This window comes from Ochlerotatus camptorhynchus, unplaced genomic scaffold, assembly GCF_037179485.1.
Source record: "Ochlerotatus camptorhynchus isolate MF236.1 unplaced genomic scaffold, CSIRO-AGI_Acam_v1.1 ptg000351l, whole genome shotgun sequence".
NCBI classification, from domain to species: Eukaryota; Metazoa; Arthropoda; class Insecta; order Diptera; family Culicidae; genus Ochlerotatus; species Ochlerotatus camptorhynchus.
Window position 1 is genome coordinate 490,150 of NW_027040839.1, and position 21,041 is coordinate 511,190.

A 21,041-nucleotide genomic window follows, 5' to 3' on the forward strand; every position below is an offset into this window, starting at 1 on the left:
TACCTATTATCGTCTGGGGGGTAAACAACGTCCTTGAGAGCTCCCCTAAAGGAAATATATTTTTTTGGATTTAATTCCAGCATTTTGCCTACCGTCAAGTTCACTTTGCTTCGTTTCTCGCTCTCTCGTTTCTTCGCCGACTATCGACATGCATTCTCTCTGCTGTTCATTGATAACAATGTATGCTATGCAGCATCATAAGCTTTGCGCTCGGGCACTTTCTCTCCATATTTATGCTGCTCACTTCATCCACAATCTCCGGCGTGGAGTGAATGTATGTTGGCGGCTGTCGTCGTCGTCGCGCTTGTCGCTTGTCTGATTCGGTTCATTCAGTCAGTATGTTTTCGCAAGCGGTACGCTACGGAACGCGGATCGAGGTGTACGGATTGCAGAGCAGACTACGGTCGATTGTTGTGATTTGATCAAAACTGCGTGCTTCCCAGCACCTAAAGGCCGCACTGGTGTGTTGTTATTGGTGGTGGCGAGGGTGTGCGATAAGCATTTGGTGCAAGCCAGACAAGTGAGTGTGCGTGAATGCATTCTGTGTTTACCATAGCGGCTTGTTCCCGGCGGGTATCTCTCGGTAATGCTCAATCCAAACTGGCTGGCTGGAGTGAAGTGAAGGCCCTTTTCGCTGGTGTTGAGAATTTACCGGGTCAGGTGCCGAAACGTGCTTATCTCATCCACATTGCGGTCGTGATTTTACCATCAAACGGAAAAAAAGTTTACGTACAACCACCGAGTTTTCGTGGTTAGAGGAAAGCTGATCTCCTATTTGGCGGATTATGATAGCGTTATTAGGTTGATTATTATCTGGAAAGAAGTGTGAAAACGTGAGCTTGGAGCGTGTTTGCCAAAGAGTTACCTTCGTACAATACTCGGAAGAAAACCTCAAATGTGAGATGAAAATTACTGGTTACAACTGTGTGTGAATTGTGAGTTGCCGGATAGTGTATTATTTGGTTTCGACTTGATTGGTGAATAGTATTTCCATAACTGATAAGTGAGATTGTTGGGGTTACAACGCTTTTTTTCGAGTGCGGCTTTCATTCGTGGCTGAACTAATGAATATTGATCCAACAGAGAGCCGATACACCTGCATGCGGATGAAAAACTTTTCTTGTGCTGCCACGGCATAGGATTTTTTGAATTTTTGATATAGGTATGTTATATTATTCGTTGTGTATAAAAGTTTTACTAAAAACACTAAGATGTCAGAAACTGTTTTTTATTGCATTTTAATGGAGGAGCATCCAAAATTTAAAAAATACCCTCTCCCGTTGTTACATATTGTCACATTTTCCACGACCCCTCATCCACACGGTCACGTCTCGTAATCATTACCCCCCCCCCCCGTATCGTAAATTGAACCAAACAAAACGACTGAAGTTCGATGGAATTCTTGGATGTCATACGGACTTCGGATATCTTGAATATTCTACGGACTACACAGAATTTCAATGGATTTCTTGGAAGTTCATGTTTTTTTGTCGGATTCGTGGACCTCTCGGAAGTTCAGCGATCTTCTCGAAAGTTCTATGGGCTTCTCAAATATTCTACAGACAGAATAGACAGAATGGAACATCTGCAGCCCTTTAAGATATTCTACTGACTTTTGGAAGTTCTACGGTCTTTTTGGAAGCTCTACAGACTTCTATGGAATTTTCATGGAAGTTTTAAGGATTTTCCTGATGTTCTATGGTCTGCTCGGATGTTATACGGACTTATCGGATATTCTATGAACTTCTCGAGAACTTTATAGACTTTTTGGAAGGTTTGGACTTAGGTAGTTCTCCGGACTTCTCGGAAGATCGGATGTTAAAGGAAAAGAAAAGTTCATAAAACTTTCATTTCCGACATATCGAACAACATCTCCGCAATTCCCTGACAGTTCCAGGAGGAACTCGAAGCATCAGACAAGTTTGACTATCCCTATTGTTCACAGAACTTTTGATCATTTCATAGATCTTCCGGCGCACTCATGGCTTTTACGACAAGTGCAAGAAAATTTCAATAAGTCCAACGGAAGTCCAAGGATCTTACGATTGTTTTGAGGTTTGTTTACTAATTACTAGTTCACGAAACTCGCCATGTTTCTAAGGTTTTTTTTCAAGATATACTCTAAAAACATGCAACAGACAAAAATGATCAACAAAAATTGCTTTTACAAAGTTGGTTTATTAAACCGCTTCTCCTAGGCTAAATGCCGGCACCTTGGACTTAACGCTACCCATCAAATCCTGTGAAACACTTGCACCATCTTTCTTACACACTTTCATCCATTCTTTCTTCAAATCCTTGTCGTTTTTGAAGACCTTCCCTGTTTTCCGGAGCTTGCCCTTCATAATCGCCCAGAATTTTTCTATTGGGCGAAGTTCTGGCGAGTTTGGCGGATTTGCCTCCTTCGGCACAAAAACAACATCGTTGGCTTCGTACCACTCCATCACTGGTTTCACGTAATGGCACGATGCCAGATCCGGTCAAAACAGAGTGTCACCTTCGTGGGGCCGGAGGAAGGACAGCAGGCGCTTCTGGAGGCATTCTTCGTTATATATTTGGCCGTTGATGATGCCGGTCATTATGTACCGCTTGCTGAATTTACCGTACCTACAGATCGTCTGCCACACTAAGTACTTCTTGGCAAATTTGTCGACCTTCTTCTTCCGGAACATCCAGGCGGGACTTGCCGACGAAAAACTTCAGGCCGGGGATGTGCTTGGCGTTCGCCTTAATGTACGTCTCGTCGTCCATTACTATGCATTTCGGCTGCACCAACCACTCGCGGTACAGCTTCCTGGTGCGGGATTTGGTCACCGTATTCTGTTTATCGGTTCCGTTAGGCGCCTTCCTTACCTTGAAGACATGAAGTCCGGCCCGCTTCATTGTCTGTTGGATGAACCAGACGAAACCATTGACCTTCTTGGCCACGTCCCGAATCGAAGGTTAGGATTGCACTTGAACTAATCCCTCACGTTCCTTGCGTTCATGGGATCGGTCATCTTCGCCTTTCTTCCGCTGCCAGCTCGCCGCTGGGTTGTATGGGTCTTCTTGAAGGATTTTACCACACAGTACACGGTCGAATGGTCGATTCCAAACTGTTTCGTGATCCACCTGTGGGACTGGCCTGGATTTTCCACGACCACTCCCATTAATTTTTTGTCGAAGCACTTCTTGGTTGGAAGCCATCTCGATAACCACTTGACAGATTGTGACGAGATTTTGCACATGTAAACATTACACTCTAAACTAGTTTACTCAAAATTTTATCAATTTTTACCCATGCAATAAAAAGTTATACACAACAGAAAGTATTGCATTTTTGTCGAGTACAATCTTTACTTCAAGGATCCTTTCTCTTTGATATTGCAAATTATCAAATCCTAGGGATAATAACAACTTACCAACTTAACCAAAATGAGCTACATATCTGCGCATTTTGAAAGTGAATAAATGTGTAACATAGTATCAATGTTAACATGTTGTGATTTTTAGCATATTTGACTCATTTCAATGCATGCTCTCACAAATTAAAACTAAAACATATGCTGATGTGACGTCAAGGTTGAACAAACCCCCTCCCCTGTTTGTCACATTTGGTTACGTTTTCTCAAAGCACTTTGAAAGTAAAGAATTAGCTTTTAAAACATCACATCAAATAACAAATAAGATTAATTAAACATTATCGTGAAAAGTCTGACAAAAACAGTTGCGAACAGACGAGAATCACTGATGGTAAATTGAAGCATTTCGTTTGCCTTAGAGATCTCGAATTAGTAAGCCACAGCATAAAAAATAAAGTCTTTTGTATTTTTTAAAATTAATCTTGAAATCTTACTTTTTTTTTTAAAGTCGAAATTTGAAGACATTTTCTTTGTGCTACAATGATGTGATTGTTTTTTCTTAGACTGCATCTAGAGAACTTGTCTAGGTCCCAGTGTTATGAAAGTGTGTCTTCAATTTGCCTAAGTTCGAGATGTTGAAAAAAATTCTCTGTGCCTCAATCTCGCGCTATGAACTAATAAACTTAATAACTTGTTTGTTATTCAAACAATGAGGGCAGATTGTGAGAACGGAGTTTAGACTAGGACCGTGCTCTTGCTTATTTTTTTAATACTGATTATTTTAGATCAAATTTTTGAGATCTTAAACCATTTGTTTTATTATAAGAAAGCGTGAAAAATGCTCATGATGGTTTGTGAGTTTATAAAATATCTAGAAGTGGGTCGCAATCAATGAAAGATTAGAACTATATCTTTTCGATCTATAAATTTCACTATTGGTTATCTTTTTTATTGTTGTAATGTCACTATTTGGTCACTATTTTCGTTATTTTCGTCACTTAAGTCACTACTATTATATCACATACCCTCTACCTAAGAAAGTTTGGTATTCAGTTAAGAATGCGCGCTTATTTTTTTAGTATGATTTCGCGTCTGTTGATTTGAGTGATTCAGCTTCAGACGAGTGTTTTGTGACGAAGTGGAGATAAATATTTAGAATTTATTTAATGAACTCCCAAACACTTTTTTTTGTCTTTATTTAAGAGATTTTTAGCGACGGCCTAGTTCATCTCCGAACTCCCAAATACTGATTTTATACCAATGAAGGTCTGGGCCAAAGGGCTTATTGGTGTTAGTGAAATGTGCAAATGTTTAGTGGTGTTCGTATTTTATTGCAATGTTTATCTTTTTACACGAAACAGCTGTTGGCAGAGACGTATTTCTATCTGTTCTCAGTATGTTGGCAATGACGTATTTCTATCTGTTAGGAGATATTCAGCAATGTTTACAACACAACACAACACCAGCAAGCTGCCTGTCGGCCCAGACCTTATATAAATGTCATTGATTTTAAACGACTCAAAAGTAATTTCGTCAATTTTAAAGCTGCAAATTTTCAGCAAAGCTTCAATTCAGGAGTAAGAGCCACGAGCAGGTTCCTTTAGGTTAGTTTTTTTCAAGGTTGCAAATACTCATTTCAGCTAAATCAATGTTTTTTTTTTAAATTATGAAATAATTAGATGCCATAAATTGGTAGGATACAAGAAGAGGTTGCAAAGAATGTGTTTGACATATTAAACCTGTTTATTTCACTTCATGGGAGTCACAATCAGCGATTTTTCACACACTCAATCACTCACTCACTCACTCACTCACTCACTCACTCACTCACTCACTCACTCACTCACTCACTCACTCACTCACTCACTCACTCACTCACTCACTCACTCACTTACTCACTCACTCACTCACTCACTCATTCCCTCACTCACTCACTCACTCACTCACTCACTCACTCACTCACTCACTCACTCACTCACTCACTCACTCACTCACTCACTCACTCACTCACTCACTCACTCACTCACTCACTAACTCACTAACTCACAAACTCACTCACTCACTCACTCACTCACTCACTCACTCACTCACTCACTCACTCACTCATTCACTCACTCACTCACTCACTCACTCACTCACTCAACGATCAGCAAATCTCTGATTGTGATTCATAGAAAGCAAAATTTACAGCTTTGATGTTCAAACGCATATTTTGTAACCTCATCTTGTAAGTTACAAGTCAAACATGCCATCATACCATCTTTTGGTTCTATTATGCCGAAAAACATTATTTAGCTGAAATGAGTATATGCAACCTTGGTTTTTTTTCTTTAAATATGTTCCTCTTGTATGGACGACTTGTATATAGTTGTAGGACTCTGGCTTTTTAAAATAATTTTCATAAATGGCGTTTGATAAATGTTTTTTTTTTCTTTTTCATTGTGGTAATGAAATTGTTTTTTTTTATTTTTTAACTGAATGTTTAGACAATTTGTTCATTTCACTTTTTGATCAAATTTCTGTAAGTCAGTTATGAGTTATAATTTTAATTAAGAAAAAACGGCCTTTTCTCTAATTTTGGATTAGATTTTATATTTTTTGGAAAACAAGTATGCAAATTGCTGAATTTGATTTGACCTCTACGTCCACAAAGTTTCGTTGGATTCTTAACAGAACGATATTCATCAGTGCAGACATAAAAAAAATTGTGGGATGAAATCAAAATTCTATAACAGTACCTGTCTTGAATGTATGGAGGAAATGTTGACAGTTACATTGTTTTTCTATATTTTTTTATTTTCTATTTTTTTTTTTAGAAAAATAGTTTTAAATAATTTTGTTTTTTCGGTGTATGAATACAATTATTATTTTTTAAACTAAAGCTTGAGTTATTTGATATCTGGACGAACTGTTTATTTTACTGCAGTGTTTCTAGCGGTCGGATCTGGAATGTTTTGATAGCAGTTTGTTTTGAAATGTTTCCTCTGTCAGTGCTGAAAAGTTCGTCAAAATAAATTTTGTTTAAAAGAAGTTATACTTGATAAAAGCCACGAGCTAAAAATTAATTTTGGACACCCACTTGGAAAATCCGACGTGGTCAGGTTGAAAAATCACTTAGTCGTTGAAAGTGGCTAAATCGACCGTGTGCAGTGTTCTCAAACGTTTTCGTGAGCGGAATACTATTGATCAGCAGGATCATAGCAAGTGTCGTAGTGGAACTTAGGATCGGAAGCTGCATTTTAAAGTGTTGAGAACGATTAGGGCAAACCCAGGGCTGTCGGAATATAATATCGTCAATAAATTCAATGCCAGCCAAAGCACTGTCAGAAGGATTCGTCAGCGGGCCAGTAAGCAACCAAACAGGACACTGAAGCAGAATCTAGTGGCCAAAAGATGTGCCCGGAAGTTATACAATGAGGTTCTTACAAAGTACGAAGAATGCCTCCTCATGGACGACGAAACGTACGTGAAGATGGATTATGGGCAATTTCCCTGACAAAATTTCTATAAAGCCACTGGTCGAGGTGCTGTCCCTAACAAGTTCAATCTCGTTTTTGCCGATAAATTTGCAAGAAAGCTTATGCTCTAGCAAGGTATTTGTAGCTGCGAACGAAAACCCACTACAGCGTCCTACAGTGGTATCAGGGGTATGATGGTTATCTCAACGGGGTAGAGTTCTTCGAAAAGGACATCAATCCACCCAACTGCCCTCAATTCCACCCAATTGAGAAATATTGGGCAATTGTCAAACAGAACTTGAAGAATGGGGGCGACCCCGGCGTAGTGGTTAGCATCCATACCTCTCACGCCGGAGTCACGAGTTCAAATCTCACCCCCGGACAAGTCACGAATGACCCAAGAGTGTTAAAGTGACTATAATAAAAAAAAAACTTGAAGAAGAGTGGAAAGGTGACTCGGGATGCGACAAAGATGAAGAGATGGTGGAACAAAATGGCCGCTCAGGTTAGCCAACAGAGTGTCCAAAATATAATGAGTGGTATTCGAAGAAAAGATAGAGATTTCATCAAAACCAAATCGGAATATTTTTTCGCTATTTTTCCTTTAAAGTACAATAAATGACCTTCATTTTGGGTACTCAACATTTTTATTTCATTAAGATGGTTCCGTTTTTTACGTCCTGATATTAAATGACTCAAGCTTTAGATTCAATTCACTATTTTCTACAATTCACTCCCTCACCAAATTTGTGTAGTTCTTATAATTTCGGAGTTATATTTTTAAAGTTCAGCCCTTTCAATTAGCCTAGATTTTTTTTTAAGGGAAAACAAGTATGCAGCATTGCGTAATAGGGCCATACAATAATTATTAACACTTAAATGAGCTCCTTGTATTCAATGCTAACTAGTTGGTAGATAATGATCTCATTTTTTTGTTTTAACTTAATTTATAAAAAATAGAAAAAAATTATTTTTAAGTATATTTGTGTACTTTTAATTGTTAAAAAAGTTTTCGAACCTTGCGAGATTCGATCATATAATCTATGACCAAATGAAACTTCAAGTTGTTCCAAACACATTACTGGTGAGAAATCATCCGGGCTCGTCTGGATCGGTATTTGTGATCCTTTTGAAAACTTGTAAAATTTTGGATCAAAAATTAATTTTAGTTTTTGTCCCAATTTAACTCAAAATCGCTACTTTTTGCATGATGTCAGTTCATAATATCACTCAAAATAGCAGTGACCAATTTTGACCAGGTTTTTGTCCTAGTTACTACCCTTTGCCTTGTTAAGGTAATTTTTCAAATTGGGTATCCCCCTAAACATCAGAAATTGATAGAAAATCACAGTAAACAATGCATGGTATGTTCATATTTTGTCATGTGGGGATAATTTAACAACTCATAAAATTGAAAACACTCAATATCCGATAATCTAATTCTTAATTTCATTAATAACATAACAACAACACTAGATTCTTGGGCAGAAAATACGATCATATATGACTTTCATGTGGTCCCCTGAAATTAAGGTGAAAGTGATCTAATGAGTGCACAAAGTTCAAAAATGGTTTTCTCTGAACCATCACTTCAGATTGCAAAAAGCTCTCCTCGTTTTGTGCGAAGTAATAAAAGGAAATCATTGAAAAGAGCTTTTTGCAATTTGAAGTGATGTCTCAGAGAAGACCATTTTTGGATTTTTTTACTCACATTAGGTCCCTTTCACCATTAGTCTACAAGACACTTATGCTCCAACACGGCATGTTTTCTCGGTACCGTCCTGTTAGTAAATTGAGATATTTTTCATTATTTCGGTCAGTATGCCAATTCAAAGCATGTGGCATAATTGTAACGCAAGAACTATTTAAGGGGAAGTTTGCCGCTCTGAAATTAACTTTGTTTTCGGGACATTTTAATTTTTCTAAAAAATTTGGGAAAATTTATCAAAAATCCAAGAAAATTAGTTATTTTCTTAGATTCATGAGAAAATTTAAATGTAACATGTAATTTTTTCTATCTCATCATGAAAAAAATGGACTCTCAGCAAAACCGAAATTTCGATGATTTGTGGTTTTTTGATTCTCTAAAAAATTAGAAAAATTGTGATTTTTTTAAATTTTTTATGCCACTTTCTAATATTTTTAGAAAAATCAAAACGTAATTATTTTTCGGAAACGGTTAACTTACTCTTAATGAAAACGATATAAGGACCATTTTTCTACAACATTTTAAAAGGCTATCTAGATAGTTGGAGATGCTTAACGTTAAACATCAGACTTAAAGGGGACATTTGATACGATAGATGTGGAGATGAAAGTATACATATATAGAATTGATATAGTTGATGCCAGTGGTGGCGGGGTATAGGGAGTTTGGTAAAGGGGATGCTCTACTCGATTCGTACCTTCCTCAAAATTGTGCTTTGCTTGCTTTCTACTTTATTTTATACACAGCAAAAAAAAATTGATATTACATCCGAGATGCATTTCAATCATGTCGAAAATCACATGTAATTTATATGGCAAAAAAAAATAAACAAATGCAGTAAAAGTAGCGTAATGTCAGTACGTGCACTGTATTATTGATAATTTTGTTCTTTTTGGCAAGTAAAATTACACCATATTTTTGACACGATTGACGTGCATCCACTTTGATGTGATAGGTATCTAAATTAAAATTTTGCTGTGTACAATTTTCACACTACCGTATTAGAACGGATCTATCAACTCTATACTTTCATCTCCTCATCTTTTGTATAAAATGTCCACTTTAATTGTGATATTTGACGTCAAGCATCTCCAACTATGTAAATCGTTTACTTCACACCCCTAATAAAGATAACCATAAAATAGAGCTTAACGACGTGTTCGGGGTATCATCCAAACCATTTGTGGGATAGTTTACTCATTTGGGATACAGTTCGTTTATGATATTTGTTTATTAGGGACATGAAGTAATAAAAAACATGATTAGTTAAAGTGCTATCTGAATGTTTTACCCTTCATATCAGTGATATTTCTAATATGGTAGTGTTGATCGCTGACGTGGACTTTCCAGTTCCAATTCCAACCAAAACCAACGAAGAAGAATAAGTAGAAAAATCTGTGCTTATCCGACAAAAACATGAAGAGAACGTTTTCAGAAATATATCTACTATGATTTATAAACATAATTTTGAACAATTTAGTTCATGCAATTAGAGTAATTATTGGATTATTCATTTCCTATGATATAATTAGACATTATATTTTATTTTGTTAATATAAAATACAAATTCAACACTTGTGATTTCTCGCTTTCTACCTTACGATTGACTCAGATCTCCCTATTTACTTTTTTACAGCTTCCTGATCGATAATCCTTACTCGACTGTGTATCATCTCTCGGACTGCATCTAATATCGTCGCTTCACTACCACCAGCATACACATGTCCCCCCTGTCTGGCAGCCAAACGATTGACAGAGTAGGTGTACATAAAATAAGACGAGACGGGATAACGGAATGAGTCAGCGTTTGCTTACTGGAGAATTCCTCTGAAATCGATTTTTCTCTCCTCCTTGATGCCGACTATACCACCGGTGCAGTACGATGCTGTATATGCTGTGTTCAGAAATTGCACCACCGAACATCTGATTTGAGTGGTAATTTTTATTTGGAGAGCGGAGAGACTCAGACAGATGCGATAGTACTTTAGCTAGTCGATATAGCTAATGCTATACGGTATTGTTATTGTGGGCTATCATATGTTCTGTGCTCACGAGCTTTCGTCAGCTGAAACCATTGCGACGCGACCAACAAACGGATATGACTCGGTGACAAGGACGCCCAGGGAGCGGTATGAAAATTGATAGTTGATGCGGTGAAAGGGGATATTGATTTTCATTTGTTCGAAGGCTATTTGATTTTGCACGTGCTAGGGATTTGGTTCCGCAGTTCTGGAGTAAGAAGAAGCGAAGAAGTAGCGGAACGAAATCAAATAGATAGTGGAAGCGTCTTTTCGGTGTATATAGTGAAAGATCGAGGAGGAGAAGAGATGAAGAAATAATGCGAAATCGAAAGTGAAATCTCCATAAAAAGTAAGAAATATTTATCGAGGCCTGCGTGCATAGTAAAGGTCAATAGGAGAAGAGGTGAGGAGGAAAAGTGTGTCATTGATCGATCACATTCGCGAATTAAGGGAAAGACGACAACCGGAGAGTATACCTTTAGTGAGGTGCTGTGACAAAGTGTCTCTGTTTATGGTTATACGCTCGCTAGTAATCACTCTTTGCAATTTGAGTCGAATTGAAAAGGAGAATCAGGAGGAGGAGGAGGAGACCTTGACAGCTACAGGAGAGGCAGGCGAGAAGAGTTAATGTTGCGAAGGTGAATAAAGGAATGGAAGCAAACAAAACAGGTCTGCAGAGTACCATGTGTATGTAAATTTTTTTACGAGTGATCCAAATTGGAATTCGGTCAGGTTGGATGAAGAGTAAGATAAATTATAAATAAATATAGAAAGTCGAAGTGGTGCGGAATAAAAGGTGGAAGGACAAATCGGAGCAAAACAAGTAAATACGAAATTTGTCTGGCTTAAGTTCGAAGTAAGTTGAGAAAGCAGCGATCGACAGAATGATGCGAAGACGCGCACCGAATAGATATAGCTGCATCAACTACCCCAGCCGAGTGGAGGGATGGTTGGATTTTTGTGGTAAGTATATGATTTTTTTTTGTATTAAGATGTTTAATTATTCAGTAGTACAGTTAAAGCGGAACCGTCGTTTAAAAATATAGGTTATTGTAATAAAACAACGTTATAATGAACTCAAACTGTTATGTTACATACATGTTTCCTCAGGTATCATTTACAGTTTTATAGAGGTTTTATAGCATTCTACAAGTCTTAATCATGGTCCACAGAACCTTCATAAAACCGAAATCGTTACTTGGGCTCTACCCAGAAATAAATCCGATTCAATTTTCATGAATAAAAAATCATGAAATGAAAAAAACTTGCCATCCCATGAAATTGTAACAATGATTCATGATTTTGGGATGGAAATTCATGATTTCATAATGCAGAGGAATCCAGACCGCTAAAAGCGTTACACGTACTTGGCAAACCATGTTCATAAACCACACTACATAGGTATCTCTTATACGCCTTTTGCCTTCCATCTTATACAAGTACTGATAGTCTCGTGGTCAAAGTAAGGGTTTAGAGAACTCAAGGTTCTTGGTTCGAATCCAGTCTTATGCTTTTTTAAATTAATTTTTCGTTTAAAAGTTAAACCCATGAATTTGGCTCTTGATTTCAACTCGGATGATTCATGATTTTGGAAATATTTGCTGCGTTACGCAAAAGTTGCTCATGATATAATGAATATTATTCCTGGTGTATTTTCATAACAGGAAAATACGCTGTGTTCATAAAATCATGAGTCATTTGACACATTTCGGAGATCGGATTTTTTCCCGTGTATAGTATTCTCTTTCAATTGGATGAAAATAATCCGCAGTTCCTTTAATCCTACGCCATGGAGTGAACTTTGATCTGAGCACAGATTCCTTGGCGATAATTTGTTTTCCACTTTTGTCAAGTCTTTTTCAAATTCTTCGATTGAATTCGCTGCCTTAAAGCGTTTTCCTTGGAAAGGGCCCCAAAAATTTTGCCTCCGGACAATTCAGAGGATTCATCTTTTTTGGCACGTATTGCACATTGTTTGTTTTGTACCAAGCTACCGTGTCTTTCGAGTAGTGCATTGACACCAAATCGAACCTAAATGGTACTGGGCCATTATGTTGACGGATCATGGGCCGCAGACGTCGATTTAAACACTTCCGAATGTAAATTTCAGTGTTCATTGTCTCCTTCGTCACAAATGGCTTTGACAACTTGCCACACCCACATATCAATTGCCAAACCATGACCTTCTTACCAAATTTTTCGGTAAAAATTGACTTATCGGCATCGTCAACTTCCTGGCCATCACGGTCTGTGTAGTATTTGTCTTCCGGAAGCGTCTTGTAGTCAAATTTCATCGTCCATGATAACACACGCCAATTTTCCACATAGCAAGCTATCATTTAGCCTTTGAGCACTCGGTTTGACGGATGCGGTTTGTTTCTGACTCCGTTTCGGCTTCTTCTGCTTCTGGAACGTTTTCAGTCCGTTTCTTACCTTGGCACGTTGGACGTTACTTTTCGATGTTCTCAGTTTTTTGGCCAAATCGCGAATAGAGGCACTTTTCTTATTAACGAAAACATCGTGATCTTCTGGTCCACTTTTCGGTCCACCAGTCCTGGTTTACGGCCAGATCTCGATGTGTCCTCGAAGGTAACATCTTCACCAAATTTCCGGATGGTGGTTTGGTCAAAATGTTACCGATACTTACTTCCTCCATTTTCGCCAACTACTTTACTGATAGGTTGGGAATAGTGCACCATTTGTGCTCGATCTGTTTGCACTTTTCCGGGGAAATGCCTCGCATTTTGATGATATTGTAAAAAAAAATGCACTTTGCGCACCAGCGAATCCACATCCAATAACACATAAAGCAACTGATGATACAGCGCTTGCTACGACTACCATGACAAACTCTCTCTGCAACATAGCTCGATCGGGGTGGTAGAAGGATAATGTTATATTGCAACATAAAGGGTGTCCACGATGAAATTGCCACACTATGAAATTGCTCTAACTTTTTAACCGTTGGGTAGAATTTAATGAAAATTTGGGTGGATTTAGTTCATAGTGCATTATTTACATCCTGCAAGTTTTAAAGTCCTGTGATCAAAACTCGCGGAAATGGAGTCGAAAGAACAGCTCGTGCGTGATAAAATCTTGCGCATTCATCACGAGAACAAGGATCTCTCGCATCGTTCCATCGCTAAAACGTTGGGAATCGTGAATTCCACGGTGTCGCGAGTGATTAAGCGGTTCGAAGAACGGTTGACCACCGATCGGAAGCCCAGAAGTGAAGGAAAAAGTATTCCGTACAACACCAAAAATCACAACCGCGTAGTTGGGGCCTTCAACCGAAATCCGAACGCCTCCGTTAGGGATGTGGCTAAGAAGCTGCATCTAAGCCGAAGTTTTGTCCAGAAGGCCAAAACTAAGGCTGGGCTTCGAACGTTCAAGGTACAAAAGGCCCCTAATCGCGACGAGAAGCAGAACAAGTCCGCCAAAACCCGTGCCAGGAAGTTGTACCTCAACATGCTGACGAAAGTTGAATGCTGCATCATGGACGACGAAACATATGTGAAGGCCGACTTCAAACAGATCCCCGGCAACCTGTTTTTCACGGCCAAGGATAAGTTCAGCGTTCCGGAGCATGTCCGCACTCAGAAGATGTCCAAATTTGCGAAGAAATTCCTGGTTTGGCAAGCCATCTGCACGTGCGGGAAGCGGAGTGCACCTTTCGTGACCCAGGACACGATGAACGGACAGGTGTACATAAAAGAGTGCCTCCAGAAGCAGCTGCTTCCTCTCCTGAAGGCCCACAACGTCCCAACAATCTTCTGGCCGGATTTGGCCTCATGCCACTACTCCAAGGACGTGCTGAAGTGGTATGCGGACAATAAGGTCAATTTCGTGCCGAAAAAGTTCAACCCTCCCAACACTCCGGAGCTCCGCCCCATCGAGAAGTACTGGGCGATTATGAAGCAGCACCTTCTTAAACGACCTAAGGTAGTGAAGACAGTCGAGGAACTGAAGAAAGTATGGGTTTACATGCAAAAAACGGTTGATTCACAGGTTGTGCAGAATCTTATGGCCGGGGTTAAGGCCAAGGTGCGGGCATTTGCGTATGGACTGTAAATAAAATACGAGTAAAATGGTAAAATGAAGTTTAATAGTTATTTCTCAATCCCTGAAAATTTGATGGCAATCGGATGAAAACTCGAATTTTGCGAATCAATTTTGTGTGTGGCAATTTCATCGTGGACACCCTTTACATGGTTGAGGACATAGCTTGATCGGAATCGAGAAATGACACAACAAAAAAATTCCCATTAACACACGTGTATCATCTTCGGCTTTCTTTTGTGCAGCAGGCGTGCCAACAATGTGGTCGTTTACTTCTACCGAGCAAGCTGTGCTGCAGTGGCTGTTTGTTATGAAAAAAAGAGAAATATTATATAATTATTCCTTTCTATTTTTAACAAAGCTTTATCGTTCGGCTCGTTGATCGCTTGTCATTTTGTCATTTGGAGATATTTTTTATTCCTTGTTTTCTAATCTAATCCAATCTAATACAAACGCAGCCAGTACGAGAAAGCATCCTGGAAAATGATTAGGTTAGATGAGGTCTAATCATTTTTCTTGTCTAATTGATGTTTACAGCATATCTGAGATATGATATAAACATCAATACGGGCAGGCCTACTGCGTTGTATTTGCCGCAAAGATGATTCTTGGAAATGAATGGGAACATTTCTTGAATCTACAGGGGTGGAAGGATGCGTGGACATACCGTACCAAACGCTCCGAGTTACTATGTGTAGTTTTGTGTAATGTGTAAATATTTGTACAATATTTTAGAATCATAAAATAATGCAATGGAAGGATTTTACCGAATTTTCTCCTATGTTGGTAATGATTCTTTTGCGCTTAAAAGTTTCGTTGGATGCATCCGCTACTTGTTTATCATGGGGTTTGGGATGCAGTTCCTCGTTATTGCTCGTGGCTATGTTAAGTGATGTGATGAAGATCATTTCTTTCACTAGAAACTACTACTACCTGCCGTGGTCTTCGCTGGGTGCTGATCGTGGGTAGGGCCGGCCGGCCGGCCGGTTTCATCGATGACGACCTGCGTATGGATGCGCTCTGTTTTCGTCGGTGGACCGGTGCTGATGTATCCTTGCTGCTGAATCTTCGTCATCTGAATCTAACATTAGCGGTTCTGCTTGTTCTGTGAAATTTTGTTTTCTCTTCCCTTGGAAAAGCAAATGCAACGGAGATACACTCTGGCTACTTGGAGTCAATAACTGCAGTTTACACTCGCGAAAACACATTTTTTGCCTGCTGGCATGAGCCGGGAGGCGTAGCGCTACAAAAAAAAAAAAAAAAAAAAACGACAGCACACACCGCTACGGACGGAACTCGGTTATATTACGACACGGTTCTACTCGGCGCATGGTCACGATCACTTCACTTCTCGTAATAGAGAAATATTTGGCTGCCATCAATAAACACTACTCAATTACATAAAAAATGCCGAAACAAGCGAAATAAAATGACAGCGAAAAAATAAACACGTCTACTTGCAACCAGAGCCTACTTCGTCCCCTTCAGATATTTTTTATTCCTTGTTTTGCACACAAACTTGTTGAGCAATAAGTAAACAACCACACACATCGATGAACAGCTGATAATCTTCATCGGGGTAGAAATGGCGGCGAATTGAAAGTGTGCTTATATTTTCTGGGACACCCTATATTATAATAACTCATAGTTTCGTGATTTCTAAAAGTAGCATTTTAACTGTAATGAGAATTTCCAACCCTCTCAATTATTATAACTCGAAGACGGTTTTTTAGAATTTTTGAATCTTGATGCTTTTTACAAGGACGAGTGTCTCTTGATTTTTTACAGTTCCCTGAATATTTATAATTTTTTTAGTTTTTTTTTTCTTGAAAAGAAAAAAAAAAGCTAAGTTCAAGATCTCGAAAACATTTATCATGATTATTTTGTTTTTCTAGGCAAAGGTATCTAAAACAATTTATGAGTAGCTCAATCTCTCACTTTCCAAATTCAGGCAGTCTAATAGCCTTAAACCTAATTTAATTCGGCCAAGCATTCAGCTTAGTAGTGTTCGCAAAAATTAAAATATTAAGAAAACCGTAGGAAAATACAATGTTAAAACTTTGATTCCTTACCTAGGGATTCTTTGAAAGTTTTTGAGATCTCTGGTGGCAACACATTTTCAAAATCGTTGAGTTTAAATAGTTTTCAAGATTCTTAGAAACGCATCAATTTTCAAGGTTGTGTGAATTTATTCTAATTATTAATTGTCTTCCTGAATACAAAGTTGTTAAATAAAACAGCAAAAAAGGTTATCTTCCATTTAATTCCACTTAATTCATTTTGGCATCCATGACAGATACGTATTTCAACTACAATGTGCAATCAGTGTCATTCCCACTAAAGAACTTATCAAAACCTAGCCCCCTTAAGTACTCATCCCCTAAATATAAATGTCAAGATCCTAGGTATAAAAATGAAACTACAATGTGTTGAATCGGAACCTACCTAACTAAAAAACCAAAGATTTAAGTAAACTAAAGGAGAAAAATCGTTGTTTGGCATTTTGTTGTTGCTATTTTTGCGTTTTAACAGGTTTTGGGTTTTAGACAATCATGCCGCGTTTTAAAGCAATTTTGCAGATTTTAAGGTTATATTCATTTTGCAACATCTGTATTCAATAATGGAGGGTCGCGAGCTAATCGAATTCATCAGTGGGTCGCAATCGTCAAAAGTTTGAGAACCGCGGCCTTAAGAGATAGAAATAAGTTGCTTGAAATTAACTCAGCTTAAAATCAATTAGTTTGGCCACCCTAATATTTAATTTTAAAGTGTGAAGTTTTACACTAAACGTCTACATATTACAGCAAAAGCGCTAGGACTACTATTCCAGCTAAATTACAATTAATCATATTGTCGAGCAGTTTTGGGACGACCTTCTACCAGCGATTTTACGGAAATAAAACAATCAATTCCAGATTTTTTAAGCATTTTACAAATAAGACTCTATTTTCTCGAGGTTGTAGAAGAAAAAATATTAAAATATTGTTCCACGTTAAAATTAGAGTGGTAGGAAACATCATTTTAAATTGCTCGAATGATGTGATCCATTCTGGACCACTGTGCACTGTGCACGATGTGTGGAATGTTTTGACATGGGTTATGTATACATTTTAGATTAATATTTTCAAGACAAATTTTAACATAGGTAGGTGCAACAAGTTGAATCCGTTAAGTGCTGTCCAGACTGAGCAGTTATAGCATTATAACATAACGGTTGTCAAATAATTGCAACACAGAAACCACCATCAATATAGCGCTATAACATGTTACATAACTCTGTAGTCTGAACGTACTATTGTTTTCTTTTTTGAAACTATTCTTCTTCTTATTCTTATTCTTCTTCTTCTTCTTCGCATATCATGCTTATTGCTTATCGCAGTAGCGTCCCGTAACCTCACTTTTTACCTGTGCACCAACTTTCAAAACCAGATTTAATGCCATATTCATACTCGAATCGGTTGAAAAATATTCTTACTATTAGTTTACTCGATATCTATCCATTGCAAGCCATATTTTGATAATTGTTTATGTTTTGAGAGTTAGTTAAGGAAACGCCACTGTTATCGCATATTAACTTATTGCCTGATCTCAACTTAGCGTTCTATATAGATGCACTTTCACAGTATAATTGTGTGGCAAGTACAATCATACTCTATGTCCAGCAAAGTCGTGAATCTTTCCAACCCAAATCATTCCTGAACCGGACCGGGAATCGAACCCAGCCACCATGGTCTAGCTTTGTTGCTGCGCCTTTACCGACTGAGCTAAGGAAAGCTGCGTATGCTATTTCTCAAAATAATCACTAGGATTGTTTTTGAGCTCAATAGATAAGATATATCTAGTAATGGCTGGAAATGATGGATTTACAACAAGATTTCCTAAAAACGCAATATTCCTCAAATGTGAGCATTATTTCAGAGAATACTTACATATGAAAAGAAAAAGAGAAAAGCTAATAGCCTTAAAACTTTTCCCAATAGACCGTTAGGTATGAGCTAATGCCGGAAAGTAAGCAAAATATCCGTTTGCTTTCCCCCAATTTGTCAACATTAGCAAACTGAGGCAGCAGTGATTGATTTGCAATGTATTTGCCAATTAGCTTGCACAGGTCAGGCAGTGATTGATGTGCGCATGGCTGATAAAGTATCACAAGCCTCAGTATGGACGAACAGGGTGTATGAAATGCCAATTTCTTCGTTCCTCTCTGCAACACTCCGAGGGCTTGGCCATTGTCAATTTGCTCAATCACATATTAAATTATGAATGGCACTCATGTTGGGAGTAACACTGATTCGATCATTCACCACTATTTAGGCCCCCAGTCGAAACGGAGAATGTGCTCAAGCACCGTTACGATCCATTGTTCTGGCAGTTGTTTAGGTACAGTCGAAAAAGAACTCAACTCATTTCACCAACGATGCCAAATCTGGAAATCTTATAGCATTACTTTTTTGCCTCATTTTTCCAATAAATTATAAATCGTTTTTCTTCGATTTCGTGACAGGTATCATTTACTATCCACCGTTTTGACGGTCAGTAATCAGCCGGAGGCCAAAATTTTGAACGTGTGGCTCTATTTTTAACGACGACACTGTTACGACGAGTTTCAGTGGCATATGTAGACACATTGACATGTGCTGTTATCTCTCTTGCCTACATCGTGAATACCGTATAGTATGGCCGTCGATTGTGGTTGTCAGCAAAACGGTTTACCTTAAACAACTTTATGGTTTATGGTGAAACAGCTGGAACGTGAGCGGAATTGCCAAAACGATCGTAGTAGATGGGGCGCAAACTCTGTTTATGGGGAGACGTATTGAGTTGAGTGTCATTCACACCGTCTCTCTACGTTGCGCTGAATGTGTGTTGATCCACATTCGAGTGAGCGGAAACTTCTGACAATGGAGATCGAGTTGGGAGAGCTATTGTCCGATGATGTTCTGGTTGATGTGACCCACATCAACCAGAATGGAATCAGGTTCTTGTGCGTATGATTCTTGGTGTTGTTATTGTCGATTATTCATTTCGGAAACAAATGTAGTCACTTGAACTTAAGCCAATGCAACAGGTTTCGAAAACCTGACAAACGGTGAATTCATTTCAGAAAACTATAAATGCATTAGCAATTCTACATTTTGACTAGTATGCGCAACCGCAATCGGGTATTAATTTCTACAAAGCAGTGACAATTTGAAATGCGTCGACATCTTTTACCTTGAATTTGTTTTGCCAAATGTAAATATTTTGGTGCTTTGGTTTTTTTTTTGCAAATGAGATTCGGGATATGGAACATTGATGAATTAGTTTTGAAAACTTCACAACTATCTCCAAACTACTTGTATGTTAATTGAATCCATCACTAGTATTTAGTGCGTGAATCTTCAGGAGGTTCACTTATTTTTCACCAATTTTACCGACGCCAGTGACCCAACTAACAATTTTAGATGCAGACTAGCTTATACATCAAAAAATGGCCTGTATGAGCTGAGCTGCAGCTAAAATTGTTTATACACCTGGACCCTACATATCGACCCATCAACTCATGGAACGGGGACCAACGGCTTTACTTCCCTGCACCGACAGAGATTGAACCCAGGCCCTTTGGAGTGAAAGGCAGTCACGCTTACCACTACTATACACATTTTGAATATGGTCGGTTTGGAAAGTTCTTAAAAATTTAGCTTGCCCATCCATAGAATGCAATGGTAGATGAGGCTGTTAGAATCAAGTCAAGTCATTTTTCCAGAACAATCTCCAATAATGTGGTCAAAGGGACAGAACAATATCCGAAATAAATTTGCGCATTGTCATAAGATTGTAGTTTGAGGACTCAAAGACTAATATCGGTGTTGATTTGTATCGAGAAACTTGATTTTATTTGTTTAGACGTAGTTTATGGGACGCATTTCACGCTAAATCGAATCAAAGCTGGCAACACCCTCTAAGATTTCAATGAAATTTTCTGGATGTGTAGACTTTGAATAAATAAGCACTGTTGCTTAAAATAAAGTCATGAGTTATAAGTTTGTTAAGTTTATCATCGAGATATGGAACAAATTCATCGACATGCTTGATAATCGTTTCCAAATTACAACGATAAGTATTCAGCCACTGTTGAAACACAACATCTTGTTTGTCATTTGATTACAATATTATAATTATAGTAATTATAATAATTATAATAATAATTTTAGCTAAGAATGCTAGGTTGCTATAGAAGTATCGGATTTTGCCTCAGTAGTATACAATATAATCAATTATATTATTTTCCAATGGTATAAGCCATTTTCATATGAAATTCTCGATTAATCCAAGTGATTAGTTGCTGATTAGACAAAATTGAATCGCAAATTGAGCTTCATTGGATTCATAGATAATTTTGAGCTTCAATGGTTTAATTTTGTGTGAAAATGGCAAAATAAAAAAAAATCAGTTAAGACATGAAAAAAAATTT

At 38.1% G+C, this 21,041-nt stretch overlaps 1 protein-coding gene across 2 annotated transcripts in view; it reads left to right on the forward strand.

Annotated features, from left to right (window-relative positions):
* Positions 1 to 371: 371 nt before the first annotated feature.
* Positions 372 to 21,041, forward strand: part of raskol (Ras GTPase-activating protein raskol) — a 407,687-nt gene continuing 387,017 nt past the window's right edge. For both annotated transcript variants that reach the window (XM_065231352.1, XM_065231353.1), the window contains exons 1-2: positions 372 to 1,162; positions 10,144 to 11,491. In XM_065231352.1, the coding sequence (XP_065087424.1) occupies positions 11,413 to 11,491 (79 nt within the window). In that variant the 5' untranslated portion in view covers positions 372 to 1,162; positions 10,144 to 11,412. The remainder of the gene's footprint in view (positions 1,163 to 10,143; positions 11,492 to 21,041) is intronic.